The sequence below is a fragment of the Rhinopithecus roxellana genome, chromosome 21, assembly GCF_007565055.1.
Source record: "Rhinopithecus roxellana isolate Shanxi Qingling chromosome 21, ASM756505v1, whole genome shotgun sequence".
Classification (NCBI taxonomy): Eukaryota; Metazoa; Chordata; class Mammalia; order Primates; family Cercopithecidae; genus Rhinopithecus; species Rhinopithecus roxellana.
The window spans coordinates 46,940,302-46,958,351 of NC_044569.1; the positions used below are offsets into that span (position 1 = coordinate 46,940,302).

Sequence of the window (18,050 nt, forward strand, 5' to 3'; positions counted from 1 at the left end):
AAATGGTATCAATAGATAGAAATGAAAGGGAAGAAGATTTCTTTGCAGTATAGGGAAGTAAACAAACTGGGCTGCTAAAATGGAATGGATGGCTTTGTGAGATGGAAGTAATGTTAAGGAAAGAACAGGTGACCTACGAGGCATGTGATAAAGGGAAGCTGTGCAAGTCATGGATCTCCTCAATGTTACCATCTTCTCTATTTCACTTTAGTCACTCTTCTGTGTACCTCAGTGATGGGCAGCACTCACCTAGGATCGTTATAGCTCAGCAATGGTGAATGCCCTTATCCACTCTCGGATCACAATCCTCTAACACTTTGGGTAACCATATGATGCCCTCACTTCGTCATCCTTCAGAGGGATCTCTAGCTCTGACTGCTTCATTTTCTCCCAATTCTATGGGTTCCCTTGGGGATCCTCTTTGTTTCCTACTCTGAATCCCAGGATCAAATCTCTCACTCTGAGCAAGTATCTCCCTGTCATTCCTGTTTAGGAATCCCCACATGACTTTTCACTGTACTCCTCTTCCACAGTGTCTGCCTTTCCACCAGAGACAGTGAACTCTCTGAAGAGAAGGGCTGAGTGTTTTCATTTTTGGAGTTCCAAAACTTAGAACAGTGCCAGGCACATAGCAGTTCTGAATATTAACTGAATGAATTTATGTAACCTTTCCCAGCCCAGCAAACTCCAAGACTGTATCAATGTTACATTTCATCTTTTCTGTGGAAAAATAACATTGCTGTGCAGAATGGCACCAATATAAACAAGATCTTGCCACTAGGCCATCAGGGTCTGCTCTCATCCCTTTAACCTGCTCTTGTTCAGCCTTTTTCTTTTCTTTTCTTTTCTTTTTTTGAGACAGGATCTCACTCTATCACCCAGGCTGGAGTGCAGTGGTGCAATCTCACTGCAAGGCTCACTGCAGCCTTGACCTCCTGGGCTTAAGTTATCCTCCTGCCTCAGTCTTCTGAGTTGCTGGAACTATAGGTGTGTAACAGCATACCTAGGTTAATTTTTTTTTTTTTAATTTTGTAGAAACAGGGTCCCACTCTGTTGCCCAGGATGGTCTGGAACTCCTGGGATCAAGTGATCCTCCCACCTTGACCTCCCAAAGTGCTGGAATTACAGGCATGAGCCACCAAGCCTAGCTTTTTTCAGCTTTACCTTATAGCTACGTGGCTCTTCCAAGCATTTATCACTCTCCTCACCAACTCTACTCAACCTTGGCCCTTCTACGTTTGAGTGATGACTTTCATATTCTATGTCACAAAGGAAAGCAAGGTTATCAGCTAAACTGAGAGTTCATTACTTCTGCTCAATCATCTCCATACTTATCCTTACTAATATCTGTATTTATCTTTCCTCCAGCTTTGGAGAATGAGCTGTTCTTTGTTCCTGCTCAAGGCCAGCCACTCTATCTCTGCATTTGACCCTATGCCTTCTTCCTTTCCCTGAGACTTTGCTCTATCAATTATCCTCTCTCCTGGGCTCATTCCTCATAACTATGATGAAACATTAAACTTTCTCCCAGCTTGAAACATACTTAATCCCTAGTCTTGCTTTACTTATTGTTTAATGTCTTACTTCCCTCCTTATCCGAACTTCTTGAGAGGGTAGTTTACATTTCCTCCCCTTCCATTCATTTTTCAGTCTATCACAGTATCTCTTTTGCTCCATCACATCAAAGAAACCACTCTTACCAGTCACCAGTAATCTCCTATACTTAACAAACTCAATTGATACGCTTAGTTCTCCATGCAGACCTATTCCTCTACCCAGAATACTTTGCCTGCTACCTGTAACATACTATTTACAATTCAGCTTAGGCATCATTCCCTTCAGGAAGCTTTTATCTGATTCCCCCAAGTTCAGCTAGGTGCCCTCTGCAGGATCTCAGAATATATCTCCATGTACCTTTTTCTTATTGTACTGTACATTATGGTCTAGAGACCAATAACAATCATAGCACAACTATCTGTTGATGACCTTTTAGAAGACAGGGCTGTGAGTTACTGGGTTGGTCATATATATTAAGTTTGCTGCCTGGTGCAGTGGCTCAAGCCTGTAACCCCAGCACTTTGGGAGGCCAAGGTGAGTAGACGGCTCGAGTCCAGGAGTTCGAGACCAGCCTGGGCAACACAGTGAAACCCCATCTCTACTAAAAACTACAAAAATTAGCCAGGTATGGTGGTGCACTCCTATAATCCCAGCTACTTGGGAGGCTGAGGTGGGCGAATTGCTTGAGCCTGGGAGGTGGAGGTTACAGTGAGCCAAAACTGTGCCACTATACTCCAGCCTGGGCAACAGAGTGAGACCCTGTATCAAAAAAAAAAAAAAGAAAGAAAGAAAGAAAAAGAAAAAGGCCAGGTGCAGTGGCTCACGCCTATAATCCCAGCACTTTGGGAGGCCGAGGCGGGCGGATCACCTGAGGTCAGGAGTTCGACACCAGCCTGGCCAACATGGTGAAACTCCATCTCTACTAAAAATACAAAAATGAGCCAGGCATGGTGATGGGTGCCTGTAATCCCAACTACTCAGGAGGCTGAGGCAGGAGAACTGCTTGAACACAGGAGGCAGAGACTGCAGTAAGCTGAGATCACACCACTGCACTCCAGCCTGGGCAACAGAGCGAGACTCCATCTAAAAAAAAAAGAAAAAAAAAGTTTGCCAGGGATAGCTCTTTTTCATTCTCCAAAGTATCCTGGATTAGGTGATATAGCATATGGTCACCCTATCTATTACCCACTTTATAGCCTCAGTGGCTGGTACAGTGTCAATACAAAGTAGGTGATCAATAAAAGTTGTTGAATAAAATGATTGCAAATTAGATGGTATCCTTTGCTTCTAATATTCCATTGAAATCTGAATTGCTCTGACTGTAAGCATAAAAACTAATTTGTTAAGTTTTACAATAGTGAATACTTGTGAAGTATTCACTAAAGTAAAAGAAACACAATCATTATAAAAGTAGTTAACTGACAAAACACAAACTTATATGAGATTGTGTATTTCTCATGCCACAATGCTCACAAGTTTTCTAATCACAATACCAATAAAAAAATGAAACATCTAACCAACTCTTACTTTTCCAAAGGGCTAGTCATTTTCTTTAAGTTTCTATGGAATCGTAAGGCTTGAATATCTTGTGTCTCTATTTTGGGAGGTAGAAGTCCTTGAAGACCAAGCATTTGTCGTTCTTGTAAAGTAAATGCCATTCCCTAAAGAGGAGAAATAAAAGGATTAAAAATTATTACTTACTGGGGTAGCAATGACATTGTTCTTCAAAATATAATTTAAATGCAAATTTGAAAAATCAATGACATATTATTTTTGCCCAGGCTTTCAAAACTTTGTAAGATTGATGTCCAGTATTGGTCAGGGTGTGGAAAAGAGATATTCTCACAAACCACTGTTGGAAATATAAACCAGTTTAGGCCTTTGGAAGACAGTTTTATTAAGTATTGTTAAATTTTTTAATGCACATATTATTCATCAAGCAATCTGACTTCCAGGTAGCCATTCTAGAAAAACATTCTTAATGGCATACAGAGGCATACACAAAAATTTAGTTGTAATGTTGTTTCTAGTTCTCTTGGCTATTACAAGCTAACAAAAAGCCCATTAACTATGAAAGAGTTAAGCATCCTATAGTATATTCATACCATGAAATACCATAAAAAAGGGGATAGAAGAAATGATGCTTTAGAAAATATTAATCTGTATCATAACAAAATCTTTTTCAATTTCTGGTATTTGACTATGGGTTAAATTCTTCATATCAAAACAATGTCAGTGAAAATGCTGGAGCAAGGCCTTTGGAAAATCTTTTCCTCCATAAAAGCAACAAGAACACTGGACAAATAACCAGAAACAACTTCTTCAACATTCTGGAAATCTACCAAAGGAATGTAGCAATCAGGGAGCAGTTATTCAGGAAAAATAGCTGGATTTCAGTAAGCAGCAAGTTTTGTGCCAGTTTTAAATTGAAAACTAACACCTCACAATTACTGTGAAAATCAGCAGCCTGGAAGCCACTGGAACAGGGAGAAGGCGCTGGAGATTCTTCTAAAACCCCATTCCAGGAAAATGTCATTATTTGACCTGTCAGGTGGTTCCCTGGAAGACCCCACTTGCAAGGCTGTCTTCATTTGACCTAACTTGGTGCTCACCCAGTGTGAAAAGCCATTTCCTCAGAAGTGCTTGTTGGAAACAATCAGAGGCAATAATTTAGCATAGCAGCTGCCCAAGACAGTGGATAACAGTTGAGGAAAACAACAGGGTAACCAAAAAGCTGACAAGGAAAAGCTAAAGAATGAGATGACCATGGGATTGGAGCTTTGAAAAGCCATGAGGTATCACTGGGACTCTAGAAGGTTACATACACGAGCTATGGACACATCCAGGAAAGACCTGAAAAAGATCCTAGCTCACATCTCTGGCTAACCTTGAGGCTCTGTGCAAGCAGGAAGTGAAGGCTTTTGGGTAGTTGCAAACTACCTGGCTCAGTGCTGGAGGTATGCCGCAACATGCACACAGAGCTGCTTGGCAAAAAATGGGAAATACCAGTTCCAAGCATTTAAGTCTTTGTCTAATTATCAGCTGACCACAAAACTAACCAATCAGAGACTTCAGTGGGCATGTACAAGAATACAGACTTTACAAAGAATTAGTTTGGGTGCCGGGCACAGTGGCTCATGCCTGTAATCCCAGCACTTTGGGAGGCCAAGGAGGGCAGATCACCTGAGGTCAGGAGTTCAAGACCAGCCTGGCCAACATGGTGAAACCCGTCTCTACTAAAAATACAAGCCGAGCATGGCGGCACGTGCCTGTGGTCCCAGCTACTTGGGGGGTTGAGGCAGGAGAATCACTTGAACCTGGGAGGTGGAGGTTGCAGTGAGCCAAGATTATGCCACTGTACTCCAGCCTGCACAAAAGAGCGATACTCCATCCCAAAAAAAGAAAAGAATTAGTTTGGAAATATCACTAAACAAGCAAAAGGAGCAGCAATACAACAAACCCTGGGAGGAGTATTTGATTTCCTGAGCTGCTACCTTATTTAAAATGTCCAGTTTTCAACAAAAATCATTAAACTGTCCTTGAGGAAGCCTAAACATTGTACTTACTAGATAAAGACTTTAAATTCATATATTTGAATACATTCAAAGACCTAAAAGATGTCTATGTCGAAAGAACTAAAGGAAAGTATGAGAATAATGTCCCACCAAATTGAGACTATCAACAAAGAAATTAAATGGAAATTCTGGGGATGAAAGTACTGCAAACCAAAAATAAAATTCTAAGGTCCCCCAACCACCTGAATGGACTTCCTCCTTGGCCAGGGCACTCTAACTTTTAACCTGAAAAGACTGGTTTAGGTTATGATGGCAAGTGGGGGGTCAGACATGCCTCACTGTACTCCTCCAGCATTAACATCAACACAGACCTTAAGCCTGATAAGAAACACTTACAATCTATTCTCTGAAGCCTGCTACCTGGAGGCTTCATCTGCATGAAGAAGCTCTGGTCTCCAAAACCTCCTATCATAATCCAGACATTTATTTCTATTGATAATAACTCTTTCAACCAACTGCCAATAAGAAAAAACTTGGGGGGGGCGGAGCAAGATGGCCGAATAGGAACAGCTCCAGTCTCCAACTCCCAGTGCGAGTGACACAGAAGACTGGTGATTTCTGCATTTTCAACTGAGGTACTGGGGTCATCTCACTGGGGAGTGCCGGACAATTGGTGCTGGTCAGTGCTGCAGCCCGACCAGCGAGACCTGAAGCAGGGCGAGGCATTGCCTCACTTGGGAAGTGCAAGGGGGAAGAGAATCCCTTTTCCTAGCCAGGGGAACTGAGACACACAACACCTGGAAAATCGGGTAATTCCCACCCCAATACTGCGCTTTAAGCAAACGACCACACCAGCAGATTATACCCACACCTGGCCGGGAGGGTCCCACAGCCACGGAGCCTCCCTCATTGCTAGCACAGCAGTTTGTGATCTAATGGAAAGGGCAGCAGCGAGGCTGGGGGAGGGGCGCCCGCCATTGCTGAGGCTTAAGTAGGTAAACAAAGCGGCTGGGAAGCTCGAACTCGGTGGAGCTCACAGCAGCTCAAGGAAACTTGCCTGTCTCTGTAGACTCCACCTCTGGGGACAGGGCACAGCTAAACAACAAAAGGGGAAGCAGCAGAGGCCTGTGCAGATGTGAACGACTCTGTCTGAGAGCTTTGAAGAGAGCAGTGGATCTCCCAACACGGAGGTTGAGATCTGAGAACAGACAGACTGCCTACTCAAGTGGGTCCCTGACCCCTGCGTAGCCTAACTGGGAGACATCCCCCACTAGGGGCAGTCTGACACCCCACACCTCACAGGGTGGAGTACACCCCTGAGAGGAAGCTTCCAAAGGAAGAATCAGACAGGTACACTCGCTGTTCAGCAATATTCTATCTTCTGCAACCTCTGCTGCTGATACCCAGGCAAACAGGGTCTGGAGTGGACCTCAAGCAATCTCCAACAGACCTACAGCTGACGGTCCTGACTATTAGAAAGAAAACTACCAAACAGGAAGAACACCTATACCAAAACCCCATCAGTACATCACCATCATCAAAGACCAGAGACAGATAATACCACAAAGATGGGGAAGAAGCAGGGCAGAAAAGCTGGAAATTCAAGAAATAAGAGTGCATCTCCCCCTGCAAAGGAGCGCAGCTCATCACCAGCTGGATCAAAGCTGGTCAGAGAATGACTTTGACGAAATGAGAGAAGGTTTCAGTCCATCAAACTTCTCAGAGCTAAAGGAGGAATTACGTACCCAGCGCAAAGAAACTAAAAATCTTGAAAAAAGAGTGGAAGAATTGACAGCTAGACTAATTAATGCAGAGAAGATCATAAATGAAATGACAGAGATGAAAACCATGACACGAGAAATACGTGACAAATCCATAAGCTTCAGTAACCGACTCGATCAACTGGAAGAAAGAGTATCAGCGATTGAGGATCAAATGAATGAAATGAAGCGAGAAGAGAAACCAAGAGAAAAAAGAAGAAAAAGAAATGAACAAAGCCTGCAAGAAGTATGGGATTATGTAAAAAGACCAAATCTACGTCTGATTGGGGTGCCTGAAAGTGAGGGGGAAAATGGAACCAAGTTGGAAAACACTCTTCAGGATATCATCCAGGAGAACTTCCCCAACCTAGTAGGGCAGGCCAACATTCAAATTCAGGAAATACAGAGAACGCCACAAAGATACTCCTCCAGAAGAGCAACTCCAAGACACATAATTGCCAGATTCACCAAAGTTGAAATGAAGGAAAAAATCTTAAGGGCAGCCAGAGAGAAAGGTCAGGTTACCCACAAAGGGAAGCCCATCAGACTAACAGCAGATCTCTCGGCAGAAACTCTACAAGCCAGAAGAGAGTGGGGGCCAATATTCAACGTTCTTAAAGAAAAGAATTTTAAACCCAGAATTTCATATCCAGCCAAACTAAGTTTCATCAGTGAAGGAGAAATAAAATCCTTTACAGATAAGCAAATGCTTAGAGATTTTGTCACCACCAGGCCTGCCTTACAAGAGACCCTGAAGGAAGCCCTCAACATGGAAAGGAACAACCGGTACCAGCCATTGCAAAAACATGCCAAAATGTAAAGACCATCGAGGCTAGGAAGAAACTGCATCAACTAACGAGCAAAATAACCAGTTAATATCATAATGACAGGATCAAGTTCACACATAACAATATTAACCTTAAATGTAAATGGACTAAATGCTCCAATTAAAAGACACAGACTGGCAAACTGGATAAAGAGTCAAGACCCATCAGTCTGCTGTATTCAGGAGACCCATCTCACATGCAGAGACATACATAGGCTCAAAATAAAGGGATGGAGGAAGATCTACCAAGCAAATGGAAAACAAAAAAAAGCAGGGGTTGCAATCCTAGTCTCTGATAAAACAGACTTTAAACCATCAAAGATCAAAAGAGACAAAGAAGGCCATTACATAATGGTAAAGGGATCAGTTCAACAGGAAGAGCTAACTATCCTAAATATATATGCACCCAATACAGGAGCACCCAGATTCATAAAGCAAGTCCACAGAGACTTACAAAGAGACTTAGACTCCCATACAATAATAATGGGAGACTTCAACACTCCACTGTCAACATTAGATCAACGAGACAGAAAGTTAACAAGGATATCCAGGAATTGAACTCATCTCTGCACCAAGCGGACCTAATAGACATCTATAGAACTCTCCACCCCAAATCAACAGAATATACATTCTTCTCAGCACCACATCGCACTTATTCCAAAATTGACCACATAATTGGAAGTAAAGCACTCCTCAGCAAATGTAAAAGAGCAGAAATTATAACAAACTGTCTCTCAGACCACAGTGCAATCAAACTAGAACTCAGGACTAAGAAACTCAATCAAAACCGCTCCACTACATGGAAACTGAACAACCTGCTCCTGAATGACTACTGGGTACATAACGAAATGAAAGCAGAAATAAAGATGTTCTTTGAAATCAATGAGAACAAAGATACAACATACCAGAATCTCTGGGACACATTTAAAGCAGTGTGTAGAGGGAAATTTATAGCACTAAATGCCCACAAGAGAAAGCAGGAAAGATCTAAAATTGACACTCTAACAGCACAATTAAAAGAACTAGAGAGGCAAGAGCAAACACATTCAAAAGCTAGCAGAAGGCAAGAAATAACTAAGATCAGAGCAGAACTGAAGGAGATAGAGACACAAAAAACCCTCCAAAAAATCAATGAATCCAGGAGTTGGTTTCATTGATCAACAAAATTGACAGACTGCTAGCAAGACTAATAAAGAAGAAAAGAGAGAGGAATCAAATAGACACAATAAAAAATGATAAAGGGGATATCACCACCAACCCCACAGAAATACAAACTACCATCAGAGAATACTATAAACGCCTCTACGCAAATCAACTAGAAAATCTAGAAGAAATGGATAATTGCCTGGACACTTACACTCTCCCAAGACTAAACCAGGAAGAAGTTGAATCCCTAAATAGACCAATAGCAGGCTCTGAAATTGAGGCAACAATTAATAGCCTACCCACCAAAAAAAGTCCAGGACCAGATGGATTCACAGCTGAATTCTACCAGAGGTACAAGGAGGAGCTGGTACCATTCCTTCTGAAACTATTCCAATCAATAGAAAAAGAGGGAATCCTCCCTAACTCATTTTATGAGGCCAACATCATCCTGATACCAAAGCCTGGCAGAGACACAACAAAAAAAGAGAATTTTAGACCAATATCCCTGATGAACATCGATGCAAAAATCCTCAATAAAATACTGGCAAACCTGGATTCAGCAGCACATCAAAAAGCTTATCCACCATGATCAAGTGGGCTTCATCCCTGGGATGCAAGGCTGGTTCAACATTCGCAAATCAGTAAACGTAATCCAGCATATAAACAGAACCAAAGACAAGAACCACATGATTATCTCAATAGATGCAGAAAAGGCTTTTGACAAAATTCAACAGCCCTTCATGCTAAAAACGCTCAATAAATTCGGTATTGATGGAACGTACCTCAAAATAATAAGAGCTATTTATGACAAACCCACAGCTAATATCATACTGAATGGGCAAAAACTGGAAAAATTCCCTTTGAAAACTGGCACAAGACAGGGATGCCCTCTCTCACCACTCCTATTCAACATAGTGTTGGAAGTTCTGGCTAGGGCAATCAGGCAAGAGAAAGAAATCAAGGGTATCCAGTTAGGAAAAGAAGAAGTCAAATTGTCCCTGTTTGCAGATGACATGATTGTATATTTAGAAAACCCCATCATCTCAGCCCAAAATCTCCTTAAGCTGATAAGCAACTTCAGCAAAGTCTCAGGATACAAAATTAATGTGCAAAAATCACAAGCATTCTTATACATCAGTAACAGACAAGCAGAGAGCCAAATCAGGAATGAACTTCCATTCACAATTGCTTCAAAGAGAATAAAATACCTAGGAATCCAACTTACAAGGGATGTCAAGGACCTCTTCAAGGAGAACTACAAACCACTGCTCAGTGAAATAAAAGAAGACACAAACAAATGGAAGAACATACCATGCTCATGGATAGGAAGAATCAATATCGTGAAAATGGCCATACTCCCCAAGGTTATTTATAGATTCAATGCCATCCCCATCAAGCTACCAATGAGTTTCTTCACAGAATTGGAAAAAACTGCTTTAAAGTTCATATGGAACCAAAAAAGAGCCCGCATTGCCAAGACAATCCTAAGTCAAAAGGACAAAGCTGGAGGCGTCATGCTACCTGACTTCAAACTATACTACAAGGCTACAGTAACCAAAACAGCATGGTACTGGTACCAAAACAGAGATATAGACCAATGGAAGAGAACAGAGTCCCCAGAAATAATACCACACATCTACAGCCATCTGATCTTTGACAAACCTGAGAGAAACAAGAAATGGGGAAAGGATTCCCTATTCAATAAATGGTGCTGGGAAAATTGGCTAGCCATAAGTAGAAAGCTGAAACTGGATCCTTTCCTTACTCCTTATACAAAGATTAATTCAAGATGGATTAGAGACTTAAATGTTAGACCTAATACCATAAAAACCCTAGAAGAAAATCTAGGTGGTACCATTCAGGACATAGGCATGGGCAAGGACTTCATGTCTAAAACACCAAAAGCAACGGCAGCAAAAGCCAAAATTGACAAATGGGATCTAATTAAACTAAAGAGCTTCTGCACAGCAAAAGAAACTACCATCAGAGTGAACAGGCAACCTACAGAATGGGAGAACATTTTTGCAACCTACTCATCTGACAAAGGGCTAATATCCAGAATCTACAAAGAACTCAAACAAATATACAAGAAAAAAACAAACAACCCCATCAAAAAGTGGGCAAAGGATATGAACAGACATTTCTCAAAAGAAGACATTCATACAGCCAACAGACACATGAAAAAATGCTCATCATCACTCACCATCAGAGAAATGCAAACCAAAACCACAATGAGATAGCATCTCACACCAGTTAGAATGGCAATCATTAAGAAGTCAGGAAACAACAGGTGTTGGAGAGGATGTGGAGAAATAGGAACACTTTTACACTGTTGGTGGGATTGTAAACTAGTTCAACCATTATGGAAAACAGTATGGCGATTCCTCAAGGATCTAGAACTAAATGTACCATATGACCCAGCCATCCCACTACTGGGTATATACCCAAAGGATTATAAATTATTCTACTACAAAGACACATGCACACGTATGTTTATTGCAGCACTATTCACAATAGCAAAGTCTTGGAATCAACCCAAATGTCCATCTGTGACAGACTGGATTAAGAAAATGTGGCACATATACACCATGGAATACTATGCAGCCATAAAAAAGGATGAGTTTGCGTCCTTTGTAGGGACATGGATGCAGCTGGAAACCATCATTCTTAGCAAACTATCACAAGAAGAGAAAACCAAACACCGCATGTTCTCACTCATAGGTGGGAACTGAACAATGAGATCACTTGGACTCAGGAAGGGGAACATCACACACTGGGGCCTATCATGGGGAGGGGGGGAGGAGGGAGGGATTGCATTGGGGAGTTATACATGATATAAATGATGAATTGATGGGTGCTGACGAGTTGATGGGTGCAGCACACCAACATGGCATAAGTATACATATGTAACAAACCTGCACGTTATGCACATGTACCCTAGAACTTAAAGTATAATAAAAAAATTAAAAAAAAAAAAAGTTCATGTAAACAACTATCTCTGAACAGCCTTAGCATAAAGCTACAAAAATATGTCACACCTTATCAGTCTTAAATATATCAAACCTTTAACAGGAAGAGAGAAAATGTACATTGGTATTAACGTTACCACCTTGTTGGTTCTTGGGTTCAGCATAAGTGGCTTGCCTTTTTCTTTTATGTGCAAACGTCGACATGCCAAAGTACAAGTGGTGGAAACTACTCTTAACCGGGACAACATCTTTTCTTTCACCTGAAAAAAACAAACCAAATAAACCCACTGATGAGAATCATATTATAGGTCTCCATGTCCATCGGGTATCAGTTTTCAAAACACATTTATGTTTCCATAGGCTGCAACTGTTTTAAAAAGGTAACAATAGGCGAAGGTGAAAACTTACTTTTTCTGACAACACTCTTATGTTCTTGGGAAATAATCACTGCTACTCTTTATGTACCACCTACTATGTATCAGACACTGCAAAAAACATTTAACCTCTTTCTAGACACACAAGTGTGGCAAGGTATGCATCTCCCACTTGTGAGAGAAACAAATTAAGAAGTTAAGAAACAAGGTAACATAGTAAATAGCAAAGTGAGTTTCATTTTAGTGAGTGAGAGTTTAGCTCCAAGGTAGAAAAGTAAATAATAGGAAAGTGGAGACACACACAGAGGAAGAAAATCTATCCTAATTCTTAATCTAGACCTAGAATTTTAATGTTCTATGTTTAATGTTTAAATTTAATATAGTAGAACTTTTTGTCTTAGCAAACCTGCTATTTAATATACATAAATCATATAAATTGGCTAGAAAACATATAAAGTGGCCGGGCGCGGTGGCTCAAGCCTGTAATCCCAGCACTTTGGGAGGCCGAGACGGGTGGATCACGAGGCCAGGAGATCGAGACCATCCTGGCTAATACGGTGAAACCCCGTCTCTACTAAAAAATACAAAAAACTAGCCGGGCGACGAGGCGGGCGCCTGTAGTCCCAGCTACTCGGGAGGCTGAGACAGGAGAATGGCGTGAACCCGGGAGGCGGAGCTTGCAGTGAGCTGAGAGCCGGCCACTGCACTCCAGCCTGGGCGGCAGAGCAAGACTCCGTCTCAAAAAAAAAAAAAAAAAAAAAAAAAAGAAAACATATAAAGTAATTGGGTATAATTACTTTATATGAAATAATGTATAAAATAATTGCATCCATCATAAACATGGACATTTTTAAAGAGAAAACTATACATTAAATCCAAAATATTTAGTGATAATAGATTCTTCTGCTTACCAATTACCTTACCAAAAATCAGAATTTGAAACGCCTATTTATTTCTTTAAACATTACAAATCATTGCAATGATTATGCTGTTAAGTTTTTTTAAACGGAATTTCTATTTGTGGAGAAATCCATGATCTGCATGACAGGGCAGCAAAACCATTTACATAAGGATTTTTTTTTCTTTTTGAAGCTCATATACCATAAAAGTAACCATTTTAAACTGAACAATTCAGAAGCATTTCAGAAGTTCTTTTTTTGTTTTTGTTTTTGAGATGGAGTCTCGCTCTATTGCCCAGACGGAAGTGCAGTGGCACGATCTCAGCTCACTGCAAGCTCCACCTCCCGGGTTCACGGCACTCTCCTGCCTCAGCCTCCTGAGTAGCTGGGACTATAGGCACCCGCCACCACGCCTGGCTAATTTTTTTGTAGTTTTAGTAGAGAAGGGGTTTCACTGTGTTGGTCAGGATTGTCTCGATTTCCTGACCTCATGATCCGCCTGACTCAGCCTCCCAAAGTGCTGGGATTACAGGCTTGAGCCACTGCGCCCGGCCAGAAAATTCTTATAGTCGTACAACCACCACCTCTATTTATTCCAAAATATCTTTTTACCCCAGAAAGAAACACTATACCCATTAAGCAGTTATTCCCCATTCCTCCTTTTGGTCCGTTACAACATAAACTCTTTATTACTATTATTCTGTGTATTTATGCTTTACAACAAGTTTTGCCAAGCTCTACTATAAGGGTTACAAATCCCTGTGACCCGAAAGGCAGGAAGGAAACTATCCTGCCTGTGTTGTACACACACACACACACACACACACACACACGAGGTGGGGGGGTTCAGTGGCAGCATGATTTCTGGATTACTTTTACACATATTTCAATCCAGAGGTCAGTGAGAACTTCAAAAAAGGGAATTTACTTATTTATTTTTGAGAAAGAGTCTGGCTCTGTCACCCAGGCTGGAGTGCAGTGGCGCCATCTCACTGCAACCTCCGCCTCCCAGGTTCAAGGGATTATCCTGCCATCCTGCCTCAGACTCATGGGTAACTGGGACAACAGGCACATGCCACCACGCCCAGCAAATTTTTTATATTTTTATTAGAGATGGGGTTTCACCATATTGGCCAGGCTGGTCTTGAACTCCTGACCTCATGATCCACCTGCCTCAGCCTCCCAAAGTGCTGGGATTATTATATGCATGAGCCACCATGCCCAACCAAAAAAGGGATTTTTTTTTTTTTTTTTTTTTTTTTTTTTGAGACGGAATCTCTGTCGCCCAGGCTGGAGTGCAACAGCATAATCACAGCTCACTACAACCTCTGCCTCCTGGATTCAAGCTATTCTCCTGCCTTAGCCTCCCGAGTAGCTGGGATTACAGGAACCCGCCATCATGCCTGGCTAATTTTTTTTTCTGTATTTTTGTAGAAACAACATTTTTACCATGTTGGCCAGGCCGGTCTTGAACTCCTGACCTCAGGTGATCCACCTGCCTCGGCCTCCTAAAGTGCTGGGATTACAGGCGTGAGCCACCACGCCCGGCCAAAAAGGGATGTTTTAAAGGTGTTGCATGATCACTTATTCCTGGACACTGAAACACTCCAGTTTGCAAGCAACTACGCTGAAGTTGTTTTCTGCCTCCCATACCAATTCCATCCACCAACCTTTGAAATGAAGTGTGATTTGATGTTTCAAGACCACCTGCACGAGGCTTAGCGTTTCATCAACACATCCATGTATGGATGGTAAGCCTGACATTAAATATGACGCAGTCAGAGTGAGAAGTCCTTCAACATTGCCAAGAATGTTTCACTCACATTAAATAGTCATTGATGCAATTAAACTGTAAATAATCAAGCATGAAGGACATAAATGAAAATAATGTGTGAATGATTTAAAAGGTTTCCTGCTCTTTGTCAAAAAAGTGAAAAACACTGTACAGGTAGCCAGGCCAAGATAGTAGGGATGGTTTTGTTCACAGCTTCAAAGAAGAAATTTAAGAATTAATTGTGAGCCTTAAGAAAACACTGACAGGCCGGGCGTGGTGGCTCAAGCCTGTAATCCCAGCACTTTGGGAGGCCGAGACGGGTGGATCACGAGGTCAGGAGATCGAGACCATCCTGGCTAACACGGTGAAACCCCGTCTCTACTAAAAAAAATACAAAAAAAAGAGCCGGGCGAGGTGGCAGGCGCCTGTAGTCCCAGCTACTCGGGAGGCTGAGGCAGGAGAATGGCGTAAACCCAGGAGGCGGAGCTTGCAGTGAGCTGAGATCCGGCCACTGCAATCCAGCCCAGGCGACAGAGCGAGACTCCATCTCAAAAAAAAAAAAAAAAAAAAAGAAAAAAGAAAAAGAAAACACTGACAAAGAATGTAGAAAATGGGAAGAGCAGAAAGAGTAAGAGGAAAAGGCAGTAGTAGAAAATCTTCAGTGTATTGTTAAAAAAAGATTTAATTTCTGAATATGTTCTGTCAGTAGAATAAAACTACAAAATCACACATAGGAGATTTGAGACCCTTTTAAGAAATATTTGAGCTGTTCAAAAGACAGTAAGACAGAAAAATAACCAGTAGCTGAGCCTACACAAACCTTTTGAGTCAAACACAAGCAAATTACTTCCTCAACTACCAACGCTGACTACTGGAGAGGCATCAAACTCTAACAACTTCCTGATAGACTTTGCAGGGGAAAGGTAACACAAATTATTGAAATTATGTATTTTACTCATCTGAATGGTCTTATTCATTAAGCAGGTGCTACATCATTATCCTCATCCTTTTTCATTGCTGCATTTCTATTATAGTCACAATACAGTAGCAAAAATAACCATGATGAAAAATAAGTGTTCAGGTTATCTTTTTAGAAATTAATTTATGCCACCATCTTGATGCTTTAAGTTCAAAATACTATAAAATTACGATTTTGCATATATACTCTTTATTACTATTATTCTGTATATTTATGCTTATTATTTTATAATAACTCAAGTATTCAAGCAAATTTAAAGGGTTTTTTTTCTTTTTTGAGATGGAGTCTCACCCTATCGCCCAGGCTGGAGAGCAATGGCATGATCTTGGTTCACTGCAACCTCCGCCTCCTGGGTTCAAGCAATTCTCCGGCCCCAGCCTCCCAAGTACCTGGGATTACAGGCATGTGCCACCATGCCCAGCTGATGTTTTGTATCTTTAGTAGAGATGGGGTTTCACCATGTTGGCCAGGCTGGTTTCGAACTCCTGACCTTGTGATCCTCCCACCTCAGCCTCCCAAACTGTTGGGATTACAGGTGTGAGCCACCGCGCCTGGCCTTAAAGAGTAATTTTTTACTATACTTTTCACTTCATGATTCCACTGAATTGTTTTTCTTAGAATAAAAAAGCAGCATTATTTTGGGCCCATTTACAACACAGGTCTAAAGCTGCAGATGATATAACTGCCATCTAGAAAATCTGAGACAGTCAACTGAAAAAAATTCTAGAACTAATAAGAAGACTTCGGCAAAGTGGCTGATTATATCAGCAGTAAGATATTTAATAGGATAAAAGATTCTATTTACAATACTAATACAAAGTATAAAATACCTAGGAAGTACACCAACAGAGAAATTAACAGACATAAAGAAGTCCTAAATATATGGATGGAATACCCATTTCTGGATGGGAATAGTCAACAGTAAAAATATCAGTTTCCCCTGAAACAATCCACACAGTTCTAAGGCAATTCCAACAAAAATTCCAAGAATATTTATAGAGCTTTGTTTTTTATTTTTTTAGAGACAAGATCTCATTCTGAGCTCAGGCTGGAGTGCAGTGGCCCAATCATAGCTCACTGCATCCTTGAACTTTATGGAGCTTTAGACTCAACTTAAACGTATATTTGAAAGAGCGAATGTGAGAAAATCCAAGAAATTTTGAAAAAGGAGAGGTAGAAGGATTTGCCATTACAGTTAGCAAAACCCTTCAAACAGATTAAACATGTTAATATTTTTTCAGAAAGTAAAGAAACTATAAAGAATTACGAGTCCAGGCCGGGTGCAGTGGCTCACCCCTGTAATCCCAGCACTTTGGGAGGGTGAGGCAGGCAGACTGTTTGAGTTCAGCAGTTCGAGACCAGCATGGTCAACATGGTGAAACCCCGTCTCCACCAAAACACACACACACACACAAAATAAAATTAACCTGGGTGTGGTAGTGTACACCTGTGGTACCAGCTAAGGTGGGAAGGTTGTATGAGTCTGGGAGGCAGAGGCTGCAGTGAGCCGAGATTGTGCCATTGCACTCCAGCCTTGATGACAGAGTGAGACCCTATCTCAAAAAAAAAAAAAAAAAAAAAAAAAGGAATTGTAAGTCCAATTCCAGGTGGTCCAAGTGGGCCTCCTGGTGTCATGGAGAAAAGGGTCTGTGACTAGTGCCCCCACAAATTTGTGTGATACTGGAGACACCATGAACAAACACCATCACTGTCTATGACAACAAGAGTCTTCTGCTATCTTAGCCTATTTGTGGGAGTGAATTCTTTTGGGGATCATGCGGAAACACATCTGTGCCATTTAAAAAATGTCACTCATGTCTATGGTATTCTAAACCTGCAAAGTTACCTCTGGGACTTTCCATGAAAAAGGCTCATTGGCTTAGGTGCTTATGGAATAAATTAATTGGCTGTATTTATGAGAAAATTTTTCAGAGACCTCTTATCTTTTCAGAGATTTATGAAAAGATACAAAAGCAATATCGCAAGCAGAATTCAGATTTACAACAAAGTAAAACTCCTTCGTATGTTCAAACTGCCTGCTTCGGATCCCCTGTGGGATTTATAAAGACGACCACTCCACCTTGTAGTCTGGTAGTTTAGATTAACCTTCCTCGGTGTCTCCTCTGACCTATCCAAACTCCTTCTTGAAAAAGCTTAAATTCTATTTGAACTAAAGCTAGTTTAAAAATTGTTGGTAAAATAAAATAGGAATGTCTCAAAATTGTCAGTATTAAATATAATTCAGACATTT

The 18,050-nt window shown here is 41.2% G+C and overlaps 1 protein-coding gene across 2 annotated transcripts in view; it reads right to left on the reverse strand.

Annotated features, from left to right (window-relative positions):
* The window catches only part of ME2 (malic enzyme 2), a 68,603-nt gene that overhangs the window by 37,743 nt on the left and 12,810 nt on the right, over positions 1 to 18,050 (reverse strand). The window contains exons 2-3 of one of the 2 annotated variants that reach the window (XM_010376782.2): positions 11,914 to 12,033; positions 3,085 to 3,218 (exon numbers count right to left, since the gene is read on the reverse strand). In XM_010376782.2, coding sequence (XP_010375084.1) covers positions 3,085 to 3,218; positions 11,914 to 12,021 — 242 coding nt within the window. In that variant the 5' untranslated portion in view covers positions 12,022 to 12,033. Of the gene's footprint in view, positions 1 to 1,914; positions 2,133 to 3,084; positions 3,219 to 11,913; positions 12,034 to 18,050 lie in introns of those variants that run through there. The other variant, XM_030925927.1, reaches the window with a different exon arrangement.